This window comes from Oncorhynchus gorbuscha, unplaced genomic scaffold (genome assembly GCF_021184085.1).
Source record: "Oncorhynchus gorbuscha isolate QuinsamMale2020 ecotype Even-year unplaced genomic scaffold, OgorEven_v1.0 Un_scaffold_1205, whole genome shotgun sequence".
Taxonomy (NCBI): Eukaryota; Metazoa; Chordata; class Actinopteri; order Salmoniformes; family Salmonidae; genus Oncorhynchus; species Oncorhynchus gorbuscha.
The window spans coordinates 102,374-122,682 of NW_025746051.1; the positions used below are offsets into that span (position 1 = coordinate 102,374).

At 44.1% G+C, this 20,309-nt stretch overlaps 1 protein-coding gene, 1 long non-coding RNA gene and 1 pseudogene across 2 annotated transcripts; 2 read left to right on the forward strand and 1 right to left on the reverse strand.

Annotated features, from left to right (window-relative positions):
• Positions 1-7,692: 7,692 nt before the first annotated feature.
• Positions 7,693-16,165, reverse strand: LOC124021756 (annotated as a pseudogene).
• LOC124021757 lies at positions 15,354-17,647 on the forward strand. Its single transcript, XR_006836309.1, has 4 exons — positions 15,354-15,449; positions 15,538-15,608; positions 15,805-15,918; positions 17,557-17,647. It is a non-coding gene; the product is annotated as an uncharacterized LOC124021757 (long non-coding RNA).
• Positions 17,648-18,043: 396 nt separating this feature from the next.
• LOC124021758 lies at positions 18,044-20,298 on the forward strand. The gene is made up of 4 exons (XM_046336880.1): positions 18,044-18,544; positions 18,921-19,013; positions 19,164-20,095; positions 20,188-20,298. The coding sequence occupies exons 1-4, from the start codon at positions 18,412-18,414 to the stop codon at positions 20,296-20,298; spliced, it is 1,269 nt and encodes a 422-aa protein (XP_046192836.1). The 5' UTR covers positions 18,044-18,411.
• The last annotated feature ends 11 nt before the right edge of the window (positions 20,299-20,309 follow it).

Consider the following 20,309-nt stretch of genomic DNA (forward strand, 5'->3'; position numbering starts at 1 on the left):
TAGTATTGGAATTCAGATTTTAATTCTAATTCTAAGGTTAACCCTTATGTGACATGTCACTCAGTACCATCATGCCTATGGTGAAAAATGTGGTTTCTACGGTGATATGATTTCCCCACTGTTGTTATTTGTCTCAGAACCTTGTGCCGAAGCCCCCGCAAGGACCCAGGCCCAGCCGAGAGGCAAATATAGCAAAGGCAGAAAAGAAGGCCACAGAGGTTATCAAGGCTAGAAGGTCTAGGGAGGCTAAGTCAGGGGTGAAAAAACTAAGCCGCCAAGTAGTTGGTATGTTGGCACTGCCTCAAACTCTAACTCAAACAACCAGTTACAGTGAGTATCATCTCCACTTCCAAAATACCTGGATTTATTGATAGAATTCTAAAACGATATATGGTGGAAGGATCCACTAATGTCTACGATCCTCTTACTGTAGGTGTCCTGCCAGCTATCAAGAAGGGCACTAAAGTTACCCTCCAGTCCTCCACCTCCCTCTCCGACGACAACAAGGAGGCACTCGGTTAGTTATTATGTTGTTTTTACTGTCTTTTGCACCCGCACGCACATTCCCCTTCTTTCTTTTCTTTTATTGTCAGTAATGGTATTTTCATTTTCTCTCCTCTTTTTTTCTTATTTTTCTATACAGTGTTTGGAGACATGTTATGTGTGAAGAATTACTTTAAATCAAATGTCAAAACTCATTCTATAGAAGGCCGTGTTTCTGCAGGGCTTCACTCCACTCTTGATTGATGAATTAAGGTCACTAATTAGTAAGAAACTCCTCTAACCTGGTTGTCTAGGTCTTAATTGAAAGGAAAAAACTAAAACCCGCAGACACTTAGCCCTCCATGGAATGAGTTTGACAACCCTGTATTAAATACATTTTGATTTGACTAGGGGCCGCCAGCCAGGTCCTGACCACCAGGGTGGGAGACAGTACCTGCAACGACGATTACAAGGCCAGGCTCATCATCCAGAAAGGTACACTTATAACCTGTTTTGCCCATATCACCAGTAATAACTTGTGTAATAACCAGTGTATTACCATTATAGTAAATGTACTAGATACTGCATAGTGTTATACATGGATGTGGCTTTGAACCAGTTCAGAATATGAGTGTGTTTTCTTAGGATTGGATTCCTGTGCCAGGGAAAGGTTCCCTGACTCTCCGTGTTCCTCTTCACCCAAGGACAAAGAGGAGGTGGTTGTAAGTGTCATGACTGTCTCATACCCTAAACCCTCCACCCAGGCAGCATGGGCAGCTCCTGCCCAGACTCTGGAAGAAGAGGTGGGGGGGGGCCGAGGTCTCCGAGATGAGTGGCAGCTCCCTGATGCCCACCAAGAACAGGCAGGACCCCCTGGAGAAGATTCCCTCCCTCCTACCAGGCAAGGAGCACATCCTCCTTTGCAGCACTCCCTGGGCCACCGTCATGAGCCCCCAGACTCTGAAGTTTATTCTCCACGGCATCATGTGTCGACTCGAGGCCTCAGAGTCCCCCCAGACAAGGAGGGCCAATGACCCCTTCAGGCTGATGAAGGATCTCTTTGTGGAGGTCCAGCATGCCCTGAAGTATGCTGACATCTCTGTCGTCTTTGGCCTGGAGGAGAGCATCCAATTCAGTGGTGAGGATGCGGTGAAGGCCATCGTGAAGACTGCGGCTAAAAGATTGTCCCTGCGTTTCGGACTCCAACCGGGCTCAACTGCGTGCCGCACGCTCTGGTAGCGAGGGAGCCATCAGGTGCATGGCGGACACCATCACACAGGTCATAGAGGACTGGAGTTTCGAAGACCATTTTGGAGCCAGGAGGAGCCGTGGTAGTGGGAGGTCACACTCCTCAACCTCCTCAAGGAGTGATGTCACCCTCACCGAGGAGCTCCTGGCTTGGAGGGAAACCCTAGACGAGGACCTAGAGGAGATGGCTGATGACAGCACTGGTTTGGAAAAGACCAGTGTAAGCTCAGCCATCTCTGAAAAGTCCCAGGTAATTAGCTACCTTTCTGAAAGCATCAAGCCCATCAGCAATGCCCTCTCCACAGACCTCGAGGACATCACCTCCACACAGGTGAGACGGCCAAGAACCAGTAGATCGTTTTGTTATTTGATTTTTGGTTTGATTGTGAGGCAATGACTCATATCTGTTTCTCTCTCTACTAAGAAGAAAGAGAAGGAAGAAGCTATGAAGAAAGAAGTGAGGAAGTCAGGAAAGAAGAAGCGAGGAAATAACAAGAACCAGAAGAAGAACAAGGTGTCTCCACTTGGCAATGATAGTAAGTCCTCATTTCTGTCAGTCTGTGCATCTGTTTTTCAGCACAGTATTGTAATGGAGACTATGATAAAGTTATCAGGGTCTTATTCATTAGCCACTAAATGGAAGACAGCGGACTAAAACAGGGAAGAACTTTCTTGAACTTGCCAATAACAAATGATTGTTTTTGTTTTCTGTTTCAAAATATTTTGCTACTGTGTACCCTAATGAACACGACCCTGATTTCATGCCTTGTTCTCTGTCACCTGTTGAGGTACTGTGGCTGCAGATGAGCCTAAGAAAAAACAGGCTCTCCTCCCGCGGATCACAGCCGCCCTGGCAAAACTATTTTGCTTCCCCTGCAAAAAAAAAATGCAAGCGTAACTGTGCAGAAGACGAGTTTGGGAAAACCCTGCTGCCACCTCCCCCAACCCACTTTTTAAATAAACTCTCAAAGCCAACAGAAGAGGGAGGGAGACAAACCCCCCTACTCACAACTCATTTTATTATACCCCATTTAATTCAATAAACACAACTTGCAGCTATTTTGATCTTCTTCTTGAGTTTTTGTTTTACAGACCCACCTGCATGCAATAGATTCTTAAGGTCAATTTGCGGTCTACTGTCTACTACCGTATCATTGTTATGAGTATGTTCACTGTGCCAGTCAATATAGCCAGTATAGGCTATAATAATGCCCTAACCTAATTGCAATTGACATAACAAGAGTTACATTTGAATAATTCCCTCATTTTATATTTCTTTTTAGAGGGAATAAATATCTAAAGCACTATAGAGTGCCGTCCCTAGGAGGGGTGCATCACTTGAGTGGGTTGAGTCACTGATGTGATCTTCCTGTCTGGGTTGGCGCCCCCCCTTTTGGGTTGTGCCGTGGTGGAGATCTTTGTGGGCTATACTCGGCCTTGTCTCAGGATGGTAAGTTGGTGGTTGAAGATATCCCTCTAGTGGTGTGGGGGCTGTGCTTTGGCAAAGTGGGTGGGGTTATATCCTTCCTGTTTGGCCCTGTCCGGGGGTATCATCGGATGGGGCCACAGTGTCTCCTGACCCCTCCTGTCTCAGCCTCCAGTATTTATGCTGCAGTAGTTTATGTGTCGGGGGGCTAGGGTCAGTTTGTTATATCTGGAGTACTCCTGTCTTATCCGGTGTCCTGTGTGAATTTAAGTATGCTCCCTCTAATTCTCTCTTTCTTTCTCTCTCTCAAAGGACCTGAGCCCTAGGAATATGCCTCAGGACTACCTGGCATGATCACTCCTTGTTGTTCCCAGTCCACATGGCCGTGCTGCTGCTCCAGTTTCAACTGTTCTGTCTGTGGCTATGGAATCCTGACCTGTTCACCGGACGTGCTACCTGTCCCAGACCTATTATCATTTATGAACATTTGAACATCTTGGCCATGTTCTGTTATAATCTCCACCTGGCACAACCAGAAGAGGTCTGGCCCCTCACCCCTCATGGGGCTGGTTCCCTCTCTAGGGTTCTTCCTAGGGTTTGGCCTTTCTAGTAACCGGAAGGTGCTTCAACACCTGCATGACAAGCTGTTTGACGTTTTAGGCTGGGTTTCTGAACAGGCTTTGAGATATCAGCTGATCCTAGGAAGAAAATAAATGCATTTGATTGATTGATGATTGCCTGGTAATATAATTTTTTTAAATAGCCTGTTTCCTCTCTAAAGAATCTTCATAGGTGGATCATTGGGAGTTTTTCACCACAAACGGTCAACACCTGATTAAGCTGTTCAATTTTTGGCTTTTCTGTATGCACTTTGAATCATGCCTGTGTAGGAATCTATTGAATGCATTTGATTGATTGATGATTGGTGTAGAAAGTGAAGCACGCCACTGTTTATGATTTACATTGAGGAAGCCTTAATCTTCATCAGAGGTTACTCGGCGAGCGTTGCTGTGCTGATACTGCTTCATTTCTCTCTTGTCGAATTAATACAGTGGTCTTCATTTGCATATTTCCTGAAAGCGAATAAGCCCCTCAAATTGAAAGGGAAGGCAACCGAAAAAGAAAATAGCCGAAATAGGCTACAAACCGTTATTTTTCTGTAGCCTAGTTTTACGCACAGAAATAAGAGGACACATTGTAGCCTCTTCGCTTGCGCGGCTCCATTGCATATATCGTTATACAATCGTTGCAATGTTTTGAATAGCCTTCTTCTGTCACATTACACTGCAAGACATAGGATTGAACTGACATTTTAATTGGTGACAGATACTAGAGCTGAAGCATCATCTGCAGCGCGAGAGCCTGTTGTACAGGTAGCATCCATAGGCATTAGCATTTTGGCCTGAAATCTGCGCTAAGTGCCATCACACAAACTGAAACAGGCAAAAGCCTACGTAATTACATCCTCAGCCAGTTCTTTGTAGCCTATACAACGCAGGTTATTTGTCCTTCAGATGTATTCTTTTTGCTAGTGAAGGCATGCTACAGCCGTTAGAATATTGTAGTCAGAAATGGGTGTCCCTTGAGTTGGCTTTACTCCAAAAGATGAGAGCGAAAGATCTCAAACATTTTATTATGGAAGAGGTATTATGGCTGACTATAAAAAAAAGTGAAGTATTCTGCCCCAAGCATCTGCATTCAGTCTTTTTGGGGACTACTTTTCAAGGAATAAATTACCTTTCATTTCAGGCTAATTATTTTTAATATTATAAACGCTAGAATAGATCAGACTAGAGACATGCACCACCAAGTGAAAGCGCTGGGTAGATTTCACCAGCACAGGGTGTGTTGAGTGAGAAATCAAGTCATTTCTTTGGGTGGTCCCGGGGAACCTTATCTAGCTCTAAATGAGCTACAGAAGGACCATTACTTTTAACCTTATCTAGGAAATGCACTCACCATACAGAGAGTGAAACACTAACTCTCTAGAAAACAATGACCTGATCTTCACACATCCTCATGACCTTGTTTTGAAATTAAACACTATACTAGATTACCACACACACGGATGGGACATTTGAACATTACAGCTCAGTAAAAGTGACAGTTGGCATTTACACACAGCTGTGTAAACCTCACTTCTTTCTCATTATCCCTGCTACTTGCTGTTGGTGTGGCAATCCATGCTAAGGTGAACTGAATGAATGGTAAACTAATATGCCTTTGTGATGGTGTCAGATTAAGTCTTTGTGTTTTACACCGGCTTGGCTGTGGCGTGCTTCTGCTTTACAAAACTGCTGAATGCCACAATAAGGACCGTAGTAGGAGGGAGGGATATCATAAACCTGTCCTGATGTCTGTGTCTGTCTGCCTGTCTGTCTCTGCATCTCAGAGGTTCTGTCTATCTGTTCGTCACACCGACTCTCACTGTGGGTTGGTTGTAGCGATCAGCAGAGGCCTGCCCTGTGCTAAAGGTTCCACTCCATTATCCTGCTGATGCTGAGATACTGGGAGCAACTCCATGACCTGACATATCAAGTCTAAAACTCCAGTATCCTGCCCTACTGCAGCTACTACAAGCTCCCTTCTAGTCTGTTGTTCATATTATTTTGGAAGCACTTTACATTACAGCACGGAATAAAGCGGAAATGGAATGGCAACTGGTTAAAGTTACTCACAAAGCAAACCATTATTTGCCCAGATACAGGATGCTACAGATCAGTATAACTGTATTGTTTCAGAGACATCACATACTAGAGGGGTGATAATATTACAAAAACAACATTGCAGTGTTTCCCCTAAAATTCCCCAAATGTCTTGGCATGGGGCCCCCAATTGATTTTGTTATAATGTTTGAGTCACTCAGATACACTATATATACAAAAGTATGTGGATACCAATTCAAATTAGTGGAGTCGGACAGTTCAGCAACATCCTTTGCTGACAGATGTATAAAAATTGAGCACACAGTCATGCAATCTCTGTAGACAAACATTGGCAGTAGAATGGCCTTTACTGATGAGCTCAGTGACTTTCAACGTGGCATCATCATAGGATGCCACCTTTCCAACAAGTCAGTTTGTCAAATATCTGCCCTGCTAGAGCTGCCCCGGTCAACTGTAAGTGCTGTTATTGTGAATTGGAAACGTCTATGAGCAACAACGGCTCAGCCGTGAAGTGGTAGGCCACACAAGCTCACAGAACGGGACCGCCGAGTGTTGTAACGAGTAAAAAATAATCTGTCCTCAGTTGTAACACTCACTACCGAGTTCCCAACCGCCTCTGGAAGCAACGTCAGCATAATAATTGATTGTCGGGAGTTTCATGAAAGGGGTTTCCATGGCCGAGCAGACTCTGTGAAAAATGCGCATTCTTTGGAGTGATGAAACACGCTTCACCAGTTGGCAGTCCAATGGACAAATCTGGGTTTGGCGGATGCCAGGAGTACGCTACCTGCCACAATGCATAGTGCCAACTAATGTTTGGAGGAGGAATAACGAATTGCCTGGGGCTGTTTTTCATGGTTCGGGATAGGCCCTTTAGTTCCAGTGAAGGGAAACCTTAACGCTACAGCATACAATGACATTCTATACGATGCCCTTTCCTGTTTTAGCATGACAATGCCTCCGTGCACAAAGGGAGTTCCAAGCAGAAATGGTTTGCCGAGGTTGGTGTGGAAGAACTTGACTGGCCTGCACAGAGCCCTGACCTTAACCCCATCGATCAGCTTTGGAATTAATTGGAACACCGACTGCGAGCCAGGCTTAATCGCCCAGCATCATTGCCCGACTTCACTAATGCTTTTGTGGCTGAATGGAAGCAAGTAGCAAGTCCCCGCAGCAATGTTCCAACATCTAGTGGAAAGCCTTCCCAGAAGAGTGGAGGCTGTTATAGCACCAAAGGGGGACCAACTCTATAATAATGCCCATGATTTGTAATGAGATGTTTGACAAGCTTTTGGTCATGAAGTGTAGCATAAGAACACAACACAAGCCATGGCAAAATGTGTAGAATTGCAGGAAACTAGCTTCATTAAACTGTAAAATGCTTTCTTTTCCCCATGGCAAAATGTCTAGAATTGCGAATAGCAGACAAAATTGTTTTAAAAAAGCAACATTTTGTTTCTGCTGCCATGGGAGGGCCTCTAAAATGTTGGTCGGAGAAGGCGCTGTTGGCCACGCCCAATACCACGCCCCCATCTATTTCTCCACCTAGTCAGGTGAACAGGGCCTTGCCCTTTATTATGATAAACAAGCCCGGGCAACCATTTCACCAGAGCTGTTGTCTTGGTTACACTCACTGGTGTCTGGTAATGTACAGGAATGATTCACCTCAGTTCACTCTCTGGGAGTATAATTAACGTCACCTCTCTATTGGCCCATTCCAGTGTGTGTGGCAAACAATCCAGACCTGTTCTGTAACCCCAGAGGGAGGTTTCATGTGGTGCTAATATAGAGCTGAATGAACACACAATCAACTGGTGACACAATGTACTGTGGTTGTAAATATACCAAAGTGGCACAGGTATAATAGTAATAGGTCACATGGTTTCTTTTTGACGCCACACTAACTATACTGGTCCCAGATCAGTTTCGATCAGTGCCCCAGAAAAGGGGATCTGGTTGATTCATCTACTTTGGGAAAGTGAGGCTTAAACCAATCCCATGGACATACCGTGTATCGTTTATGTGTGTATTTTCTATTAATGCCTAGGCAAATGCAATGGCATCTGGGGTTATGTTGGTGTACAGTGTTAAATCTGTTTGTAATCCATTTGAGGTTAACGCAGCAATGCTGGTGATCCTTTTAATCTGTATCTTATTGAATCACAGACCTGATCAGGGTCAGATCGGCCTAGCCCCCCTCCGACAATACACTCACTACCATTGCAGAATCAATTATTAATCACATTGCATTGCTTTGCAATTCCATTGGAGGGAGGATGGTGGAAGTGTGTATTTTAAAGCCATGTTCCCCTTGGTATTCATGAAACGTGATTATCAGAAGGGCGCTTATTGCTACACTAGGAATTCAGGAAGCTATTCTTCTTCTAAATGTGGATGCGTTTAGGGAACTTGGGTAGTCTGAGGGAGCTTCACCGGATGACATGATATTAGCTTATTAGCCCAAATGTGTCTGTTCTTCATTCAAGCTTACCATCAAAGCAACTTATCCATTAGATTCATCTCGATACTAGATAACATCTGCTGTACAGGGCCATGGACTGAAATAATACATTTCGTCCCGAACCTGCCTGCACGGGCCACTCTGTGCAGGTAGGTGTCGGAATCCTCGGGCATGTCGTAGTTGAAGACGATGTTGACGCGCTCAATGTCCATCCCTCGGCCAAACAGGTTGGTGGCCACCAGGATCCGCCTTTGGAAGTCCTTGAACTGCTGGTACCGGGAAAGCCTGGGGGAGGAAGGGGGCCATAGATTTAGAATAAGTAGAACAGGCATCATACATCCTGCTTCACTCCTGTGGGTACACTGAAACTGTGACCCACAAACATGTTGTCTGAGAGAAAGTTCTTGTTAAGTCGATCTGGATAACAGCTTCTGCTACATGACTATTATAGAAAATGTGCAAGTAAATGAGATTCTCAATTTGATTGTGCAACTCCTCATTCCTCTCCTTTTGAAAAAAAGTCAACAGTAACTGAGGAGAGGAGGAAATGTGCTTGTATGAAATTAGACTCCATTCACACATAATGCAAATGACATTTACAGGGGTGGAATCCCAAATTAAAATGTGTAAAGTAGTAAAAGACATTTAGCTAGACATTGTATGGATAAAAACGATATGCTACTTATCGTTTTAAATATGTGCATGCTTCTCAGAGTAAACAGCTGATTGAAAGGGGAGGGGTAGATCTCAACTTCAGCAAAGGACACTTATGCTTCCTCAGCAGGAGGCAAGGACACCGTTTGCCTACTAACGAATTGACACTCCTCAACCACTTATCGGTTTACGGATAAGATGACGGAAAAGTCGAGGACATTCTTTTGTCCAAATCAGTAATTCCCAATGAAAGCCAAGACCCAATCCCAAATCTACCCCTAAAACCCTATGCACTTATTAATATCTGAGATGACTTGAAGTGTAAGCAATATCCTAATATTGCTTATACCAATCAAAACTGCTCAGATTTTAACAAGTGCATAGACTGTAGGGTTTAGCCAGTGATTTGTTCCTCTCCATCAGAACCCACCTCTCCTCCTGGGCCATGCCCCTGTGGATGGCGATTGCAGGGAAGTTCTGCTCCACCAGCAGCTGAGACAGAGCCACACAGCGCTGCACAGACTTCACAAAGATCACCACCTTCAGACAGAGGAGAAAATGGCAGTGAGACACCGAAGACAAACATGGGGCACAAAACCCATGCTGCATCTGATATGGCACCCTGGCTTTACCCTGGTCAAATAAATGTACACTCTGAAGACGAAAAACACTGCATAAAACTCACAGGCAGAAACTTTGTCGGTGCATAGACTTAGTTCACTTGAATGAGTAAAATTGTATTTAAAAACGTGACTTTCAAATCCATGGACAAAATGCATTCAACTCACTCAGATTAAAACTAAAATAAATTAAGTTTTAGCATTCAATTCTCTGAAAAGACCTCTGTCCGTACCTGGTTGAACTCGAGCAGGTCGAAGAGCTTGCGGTTCTTCTCGCCATCCTTCAGCTTGCAGTAGTACTGCTGCAGGCCGTGCAGCGTCAGCTTGGTCTCATCGTCCACAAACACCTCCATGGGCTACAGGAGATATTCATTAAGCACCAAACAGAACACAGGGAGGGACTACCAGGACTTCCAGTGCTAAACATTTTGCTAGTGTGCCCTAATGAATAGAACATGGGGAAAGTGTCACTCTTTGGGACAGTTTTATAAACCTAGCCACATTAAGTGAAAAACAGGAGTAAACCACATTCTGTGTTGGTGAATGAAGAACTACAAATGTGATTGTGAACATCAATTACTAGTACTAGAGCTGGATGGAACTTTATTTTTCATTATAGCTTTAATGCCAGGACTGTTCCTCCCGAAAATGTCCAGAGCCCCAGACCCAGGTTAAGAGAGGGTCAACTCTGGCCACTTGTGAGACAGACAGTCACGAGCAGGCAAAGCTTAGATGTGCTCGACTGGAACTTTTTACATGAATATTAAGCCATATCCAAAATCCCTTAAAAAAAGGGCATTTAAAATTAAAAGAATAACAAATGCCCATGAGCTTAGTTCAACTTCCGTACCCCACCAGAACCAAAATACAAGCTTGTTTCATTCCAATGCTTGTAAACAAAGTAAATGCAAAAATAAACTATATAGTCTCAAAACATGGTCAAAATGATAATTCTGATATCATTGACGGTCAGTCCTTGCATATAGCTCTACAGATTTCAGAGTGGTTAAATTTCTCCAGACCTATCCCTCCAAAACAGGGGCGGGAAGATGCTTCATTAATGTTTATACTGCCGATTGCCTCTTCAAAGTGCAATTTAGGGAGATGGGTTCATCTCTGTGTGTGTGTGTGTGTGTGTGTGTGTGTGTGTGTGTGTGTGTGTGTGTGTGTGTGTGTGTGTGTGTGTGTGTGTGTGTGTGTGTGTGTGTGTGTGTGTGTGTGTGTGTGTGTGTGTGTGTGTGTGTGTGTGTGTGTGTGTGTGTGTGTGTGTGTGTGTGTAAAACTGCAACTTTAAGTTTCAGAACATGTAGATAACCATGGGTTATAAGAAACCCTTCAACGTACATCCTGCATGAACTTGCGGCAGACGGGATGGATCTCTTTGCTTAGGGTGGCGCTGAACATCATGCACTGCTTCTCATGGGGTGTGAGCCTGAAGATGTCCTGAACATCACACCTCATGTCTGAGGGAGAGACGATAGGAAAATAATATGGTCACAGAAAAAGTAAACCCACTCAGCCTGAAATCTGAGGACTACATAAAATGTAAATACTTTCCTACGTTTTGGCTAAATCCTTACTTAAGTCACACCATCTATCACATCCTGTTCCAAGATCCACTACTACTTAGTCAGACAATGTATTAGAAGTGCATTCTAAGTGGTATGCTAGTAGGTACATTGGAACACGTTTTCAATTGACCGTTCCTCTGTGACGTTTCAACTTACTCCTTGCTCCCGTCACTCACATCTGGCATCAGCCCCCCTGTCCTACTGTGGTCTGAATTTGCATCTTGTCACACTCGTCCAGGACAAAGTGCTTCACGTTCTTCAAGTTGAGGGTCTTGTTGCGGATGAGGGCCAGGCGTTCCCACCACAAAGTGGGGGCAGTTCTTCTTCAGTGCGTCCTCGTCCTTCTTGATGGACAGGCCCCCGAAGACCACGGCTGCCTTGACAGTAGGCATGTACTTGGAGAAGCACTCATACTCTTTGCTGATCAGGAAGGCCAGCTCTCATGTGTGGCACATCACCAGCACAGACACCTGGTAGACAGAGAGAGAGGTAGGGGAGAATGTTTAATACAGAGCTCTCTGGACAGCAGAGAAACAAGAATATGCAAAACACAAGATTATGCAAAAGGATAGAACAGCAGTGTAAACAGTGAGATTAAAAGGAGAACAAATTCAGACTGCAATTGGCCCAGCGTCATTAGGGTTTGGCCGGGGAAGGCCATCATTGTAAAATAAAAATGTGTTCTTAACTGACTTGCCTAGTCCAAATAAAGGTTAAATAAAGTTGGCGATTAGACACTTTCTTATGCAAGTATCCCCAGATACAGATTAAGCCTATTCCTAAACTACAAAGCACTCAATGGATTCTCCATCGAAAGCTATTGTTAGTAAAGGAGGGAGGATGTAACAGCAAATCAGTTGCTGATTCCACAATGTCATTATTCAACCATTCACCTGCCCGTCCACAGGCTCAATCTGCTGCAGGGTGGCCAGTACAAACACAGCAGTCTTGCCCATACCATACTTGGCCTGGCACAGGATGTCCATGCCCAGGATGGCATGTGGGATGCACTCATGTTGGACTGAAAGACAGAAACGTAACTAGGGAAGTTAGTTAAGAACAAATTCTTATTTACAATGACGGCCTACCAAGAGGCCTCCTGCGGGGATTGGGGCCTGGGATTTAACATTAAAAAATATATATAGGACAAAACACACATCAGTACATAAAGAGAGACTCAAGAAACATAGCAAGGCATCAACACATGACAACACAGCATGGTAGCAGCACAAAACATTGTACAAACATTGGGCACAGACAAAAGCACAAAGGGCAAGAAGGGTAGACAACACATCACACTGACAGTTGTGGCTGCTTTGTCCATGATTGAGTCTTTGAATGAAGAGATTGAGATAAAACTGTACAGTCACTAGGGGCAGAAAACTGAAGAGAGGACGACCCAGGGATGTTTGCGCTTTGGGGACCGTTAACAGAATGTTACTGGCAGAACAGATGTTGTATGTGGAGTATGAGGGCTGCAGTAGATATCTCAGGTAGGGGAGGGGGAGTGAGGCCTAAGAGGGTTTTATAAATAAGCATCAACCAGTGGGTCTTGCGACAGGTATACAGAGATGACCAGTTTAAGTATGATGTGATGCTTGAAGGGGCATACATGTATAACACATAGTCAGAGTCCCAAATGACACCCTATATATTGTGGATTACTTTTGACCAGGGCCCAGTCACACACAGCGCTAGTTTTGAACAAAGCCCTATGGGCCCAGCTCAATAGTAGTACACTATGTCAGGAATAGGGTGCCATTTGACACAGACAGAATGGACAAAGTCAAAAACAGTCCTTGGTTGAAGGTGGGAAGTGCCTGTGAGGCTCACCTTCAGAGGGATGTTCAACGCCACAGTCGACAATGGCGCGGAGCAGCTCCAGTTTGAGCAGGAAGTCTCGGAAGGCGGAGCTGTGGATGGAGACGTAAGAGCCCTTTACCTCCTTCTTGCCCGGAGGTGTGGCAACCTGAGGCTCCTCATCCTCTTCATAGTCCAACAGCTCGTTGTCAACGTCGTTCTCTGCCATTCTAGAGAAGGGGTACTTGCATAAGTTGAAGCTAGGAAAGACTGGAGACTAGTTTGGGGGGCGCTGTATCAACAATACAGTAAATTCAGAAGGTTAATTGAAATGTCAATTCAATAATCTATGTACAATGCCTCAGCATCTAACCTTAGTTATATTACATGAGGATTCCAATTCTTGTCATTTCACTTTCTGAATTGAATCCTAGTGAAACATCACCGTCTAGCACAGGGTTGCCTCACTCTCCGCACAAACAATGGCAGCCACCTCCTCATTCAAACTTTGTGACAGCAAAGTGCTATAAAGGGAAATATGTTCCAAATGCAAGGTGAATATTCAGAAATAACGTTGGCTCAAATTAATAACGAGCAAGACATTTCTAGGGTCTAACTTGACCTAAAATGTAATTCTCGGAACCAACCTGCGACACACTGCTAGCAGCAGTTAACTGCTAACTGACACGACCGTGCTAGTACTAGCGTTAGCTTGACGCAATGCTAAATGTGTTAGTTAGCTAGCCAGATTGCACAAGGTTTTCGCAAAGATTTTAACAAAAATATACTCGAACATGGCTGCTATTTGTGAGCATTATGGAAAGAAAAATATGTTTCTTATTTACAATTGATGCAGATATAGAAAATGACTCAATACTGCACATTTTTTATGCAATTAAAATCGGCTTCGAGTATCACTGCTCCCTAGGTTCACAGGGACAGTCTAGAAGCACTGTGCTCGTGTATTCGTGGCCACTATTGGTCCATTTTAAAGGCAATCTCACCAAACCGGCCTGAAAAGCGAACCGTCTAATTTAATGCCGATCTTGATTTTCAATATCTGCATCAAATGCCGATCGGGATTTCGCCAGCTGCCCTAAACTAAATTGTAGGCATAATTTCTTGTTTGACAACACTGGTATGAAAAAAGTACACTGATAGCCTTATTCACACTGCGTTGTGTGTGGTTGATTGAGACTATAGACGTGGACTTTGGAGACCAGGTAGTTTTAATCAAGCAGAACTCACTTTGGAGACTGCATCCTGCATCTGCATCCAAAAAAGGAAATAAAACATTTGTAGAGCACATATGTTCTGAGAATCGTCGCCTCTTTCTCTCTCAGTGCATCAAAATTATTTTCGAATACAAACATTAATAGTCTCTCCTTATTATACATAACATCTTTTACAAAGATAAAACCACATACCTGCATCCAAAATGAAATAAAACATTTGTAGAGCACATATGTTCTGCGAATCGTGGCCACTTTCTACAGCAGATACACAATAGGAGGGACTGGGATCATTCGAGGAGCTAGCCATCGTTCACACATACAATAAATAGCCTGCTAATACCTTAGCTATTAACCACATGTTGAATTCAGAATGTTGATATCCTAAAAAGTACAATTACAAGTGCATCTTAACAATACCATCTACTTATGAGTAACCTCTAAATACACATCATTATTCATGAACAAAACACTGTGTGTATGACTTGGTACTGAAAATAATCAAACTTTTCTGAAGACATAAAAAGCGTGACTACCTCTCTCAGGATACAAAATGATTTGAGCACGCAGGGCAAAACGTAAGAACACACTCCACTTCAGCCAGGATGCAGGCATGCATAATAACAAATCAACACGACATATTAATATATGAACCTGGTGAAATTCACATAGTACTTTAACAACTGTTACATATGCATACTATATACATATTTATTTACAACATTTACAAACCAACAGCCTGCATTCATCCAGTTTGTAGAAATTATGATAGATATGTGACATGAAGCTATATTGGGCAATTTGAGCAAAGGCGTAACAATGACTGTCTTGGACAAATAGACATTTGGCTTAAAACATTTATTAATTCATGGGCAATATGTGTGCATGCCCTGATCATATCAGCTTACTACATCTGTCTTCCCTCACCAAAACCATCAATGATTTGATTTATTTGACTGTAATATATCAGTTATGGCCAACAGAGGGCAACATTTATCCATATAATACGATAAAACCTCACTGAACCTAATTTAATTGGGTTACATTGTAAACATTTTTCAGGTTTCGTTTCTGATCAGAAACAATGCATTCATTTCCCGGAGTGGTCGCTCTGTGCTTTTGTAGTTGACGTCATAATGTAAGACGAGATATAGACGCCTATGACGTAAACGAACTCAAGAAAATGTTCAGAGCGCTACTTTTGCCTCAGTTGAGTTGATGCTTTGCAAAGGACAGTCATCCTCATGTTCAAATAAATCACTTTGAGTGGACAAAGAAGACATTCTGTGTGAGTACAGCATAACTGGCCAAGATGTTGTAAAAAAAATGTTTGAAATGTATTTTAAAATGTATTTGTTTATTTAAAAAAATGTCAGGTCCAATCTGAAGGGTGCCTGAAAGCACAATGGATAGAAATCATAAACCGTTGAGAAAAATTATTCTAAAAGTAAGTCTCATAAGTGATTAAAAAAAAATGTTTGTTCATTCTGGGGCTATCCCTCTTGATATGTAATGAGGCTATCTTCTTGGTAGTATAACCTATATGCTGTAAAAACAGATTGATATGATTTATAGTTGGAAAAGTGGGCATAATTAATTCAGGGCTAAGGTTAAATGTATTTCCTTATGTTCATATACCCCAGGCTGGGACCCTCCAAGCTAGTGCTGGAGAGCAGGTCCTCCAGACAGACATCACTGACCATGATGGACTAAGGCTGCCAGCCCTGGTAGACTGCCCCATTGACAGCCCCCTAAAGGTAAGAAAACGTCTTATAGTTCTGTTGCAAAACGTCTGGTTGTAATGGAGACCAGTTGGTTGCAATCTAGTAATATGACGTGTTGAAAACCAGTTTACAACGCGATAATAAAGCCATTAAGACACATGGACCAGCTATTAAACTCAGCAAAAAAAGAAACGTCCCTTTTTCAGGACCATGTATTTTAAAGATCATTCGTAAAAATCCAAATATCTTCACAGATCTTCATTGTGAAGGGTTTTAACACTGTTTCCCATGCTTGTTCAATGAACCGTAAACAATTTATGAACATGCACCTGTGGAACGGTCGTTAAGAAACTAACAGCTTACAGACGGTAGGCAATTAAGGTCACAGTTGTGAAATCTTAGGACACTAAGAGGCCTTTCTACTGACTCTGAAAAACACCAAAAGAAAGATGCCCAGGGTCCCTGCTCATCTGCATGAACGTGCCTAAGGCATGCATCACACCTGCAGGACAAGTACAGGATGGCAACAACAACTGCCCGAGTTACACCAGGAACGCACAATCCCTCCATCAGTGCTCAGACTGTCCGCAATAGGCTGAGTGAGACTGGACTGAGGGCTTGTAGGCCTGTTGTAAGGCAGCTCCTCACCAGACATCAACGGGCACAACGTCACCTATAGGCACAAACCCAACCGTCGCTGGACCAGACAGGACTGGCAAAAAGTGCTCTTTACTGACAAGTCACGGTTTTGTCTCACTAGGGGTTATGGTCGGATTTGCGTTTATCGTCGAAAGGAATGAGCATTACACCGAGGCCTGTACTCTGGAGCGGGATCGATTTGGAGGTGGAGGGTCCGTCAAGGTCTGGGGCGGTGTGTCACAGCATCATCGGACTGAGTTTGTAGTCATTGCAGGCAATCTCAACGCTGTGCGTTAAAGGGAAGACTGCCTCCTCCCTCATGTGGTACCCTTCCTCCAGGCTCATCGTGACATGACCCTCCAGCATGACAATGCCACCAGCCATACTGCTCGTTCTGTGCGTGATTTCCTGCAAGACAGGAATGTCAGTGTTCTGCCATGGCCAGCGAACAGCGCGGATTTCAATCCCATTGAGTATGTCTGGGACCTGTTGGATCGGATTGTGAGGGCGAGGGCCATTCCCCTCAGAAATGTGCAGGAACTTGCAGGTGCCTTGGTGGAAGAGTGGGATAACATTTTCTTTTTTAATTTTTTAAGAGTGGGTTAACATCTCACAGCAAGAACTGCCAAATTTAGTGCAGCCCATGAGGAGGAGATGCACTGCAGTACTTAATGCAGCTGGTGGCCACACCAGTTACTGACTGTTACTTTTGATTTTGACCCCTCCTTTGTTCAGGGACACATTATTCCATTTCTGTTAGTCACATGTCTGTGGAACTTGTTCAGTTTATGTCTCAGTTGATGAATCTTGTTATGTTCATACAAATATTTACACATTAAGTTTGCTGAAAATAAACGCAGTTGACAGTGAGAGGACGTTTCTTTTTTTGCTGAGTTTAGTTAGAACTAATAGTTTTGGAATTCAGATTTGAATTCTGATTGTAATTCTAAGGTTATGGTTTATAGCTGGAAAAGTGAGCATAATAATGGAGGCCTTAAGTTCTATGTATTTCCTTATGTTCCTATACCCCAGGCTGGGACCCTCCAAGCTAGTGCTAGAGAGCAAGTGCTCCAGACAGATGTCCATTCGGCTGGCCATGATGGACTAAGCCTGCCAGCCCTGGTAGACTGCCTCCAGGATAGCCCTCGAAAGGCAGATGCCCATTCCGCTGGCCATGATGGACTTAGCCTGCCAGCCCTGTCCATTCCGCTGGCCATGATGGACTGGCCCTGGTAGACTGCCTCCAGGATAGCCCTCGAAAGGCAGATGTCCATTCCGCTGGCCATGATGGACTAAGCCTGCCAGCCCTGGTAGACTGCCTCCAGGATAGACCACGAAAGGTAAGAAACATCTTTTAGTTTTGTTGCAAAACGTCTGGTTGTCACGGAGGCCAGTTGGTTGCAATCTAGTAATACGACGGGTTGAAAACCAGTTTACAACGCGATAATAACGCCATTAAGACACATGGACCACCTACTAGTTAGAACTAATAGTATTGGAATTCAGATTTTAATTCTGATTCTAATTCTAAGGTTAACCCTTATGTGACATGTCACTCAGTACCATCATGCCTATGGTGAAAAATGTGGTTTCTATGGTGATATGATTTCCCCACTGTTGTTATTTCTCTCAGAACCTTGTACCGAAGCCCCCGCAAGGCCCCAGGCCCAGCCGAGAGGCAAATATAGCAAAGGCAGAAAAGAAGGCCACAGAGGTTATCAAGGCTAGAAGGTCTAGGGAGGTTAAGTCAGGGGTGAAAAAACTAAGCCGCCAAGTAGTTGGTATGTTGGCACTGCCTCAAACTCTAACTCAAACAACCAGTTACAGTGAGTATTCATCTCCACTTCCAAAATACCTGGATTTATTGATAGAATTCTAAAACGATATATGGTGGAAGGATCCACTAATGTCTACGATCCTCTTTCTGTAGGTGTCCTGCCAGCTATCAAGAAGGGCACTAAAGTTACCCTCCAGTCCTCCAGCTCCCTCTCCCTCTCCGATGACAACAAGGAGGCACTCGGTTAGTTATTATGTTGTTTTTACTGTCTTTTGCACCCGCACGCACATTCCCCTTCTTTCTTTTCTCTTATTGTCAGTAATGGTATTTTCATTTTCTCTCCTCTTTTTTTCTTATTTTTCTATACAGTGTTTGGAGACATGTTATGTGTGAAGAATTACTTTAAATCAAATGTCAAACTCATTCTATAGAAGGCCAGGTTTCTGCAGGGTTTCACTACACCCTTGATTGATGAATTAAGGTCACTAATTAGTAAGAAACTCCTCTAACCTGGTTGTCTAGGTCTTAATTGAAAGGAAAAAACTAAAACCCGCAGACACTTAGCCCTCCATGGAATGAGTTTGACAACCCTGTATTAAATACATTTTGATTTGACTAGGGGCCGTCTGCCAGGTCCTGACCACCAGGGTGGGAGACATCCTGAACAGTACCTGCAACGACGATTACAAAGCCAGGCTCATCATCCAGAAAGGTACACTTATAACCTGTTTTGCCCATATCACCAGTAATAACTTGTGTAATAACCAGTGTATTACCATTATAGTAAATGTACTAGATACTGCATAGTGTTATACATGGATGTGGCTTTGAACCAGTTCAGAATATGAGTGTGTTTTCTTAGGATTGGATTCCGGTGCCAGGGAAAGGTTCCCTGACTCTCCGTGTTCCTCTTCACCCAAGGACAAAGAGGAGGTGGTTGTAAGTGTCATGACTGTCTCATACCCTAAACCCTCCACCCAGGCAGCATGGGCAGCTCCTGCCCAGACTCTGGAAGAAGAGGTGGGGGGGGCCGAGGTCTCCGAGATGAGTGACAGCTCCCTGATGCCCACCAAGAACAGGCAGGACCCCCTGGAGAAGATTCCCTCCCTCCTACCAGGCAAGGAGCACATCCTCCTTTGCAGCACTCCCTGGGCCACCGTCATGAGCCCCCAGACTCTGAAGTTTATTCTCCACGGCATCATGTGTCGACTCGAGGCCTCAGAGTCCCCCCAGACAAGGAGGGCCAATGACCCCTTCAGGCTGATGAAGGATCTCTTTGTGGAGGTCCAGCATGCCCTGAAGTATGCTGACATCTCTGTCGTCTTTGGCCTGGAGGAGAGCATCCAATTCAGTGGTGAGGATGCGGTGAAGGCCATCGTGAAGACTGCGGCTAAAAGATTGTCCCTGCGTTCGGACTCCAACCGGGCTCAACTGCGTGCCGCACGCTCTGGTAGCGAGGGAGCCATCAGGTGCATGGCGGACACCATCACACAGGTCATAGAGGACTGGAGTTTCGAAGGCCATTTTGGAGCCAGGAGGAGCCGTGGTAGTGGGAGGTCACACTCCTCAACCTCCTCAAGGAGTGATGTCACCCTCACCGAGGAGCTCCTGGCTTGGAGGGAAACCCTAGACGAGGACCTAGAGGAGATGGCTGATGACAGCACTGGTTTGGAAAAGACCAGTGTAAGCTCAGCCATCTCTGAAAAGTCCCAGGTAATTAGCTACCTTTCTGAAAGCATCAAGCCCATCAGCAATGCCCTCTCCACAGACCTCGAGGACATCACCTCCACACAGGTGAGACGGCCAAGAACCAGTAGATCGTTTTGTTATTTGATTTTTGTTTGATTGTGAGGCAATGACTCATATCTGTTTCTCTCTCTACTAAGAAGAAAGAGAAGGAAGAAGCTATGAAGAAAGAAGTGAGGAAGTCAGGAAAGAAGAAGCGAGGAAATAACAAGAACCAGAAAGAAGAACAAGGTGTCTCCTCTTGGCAATGATAGTAAGTCCT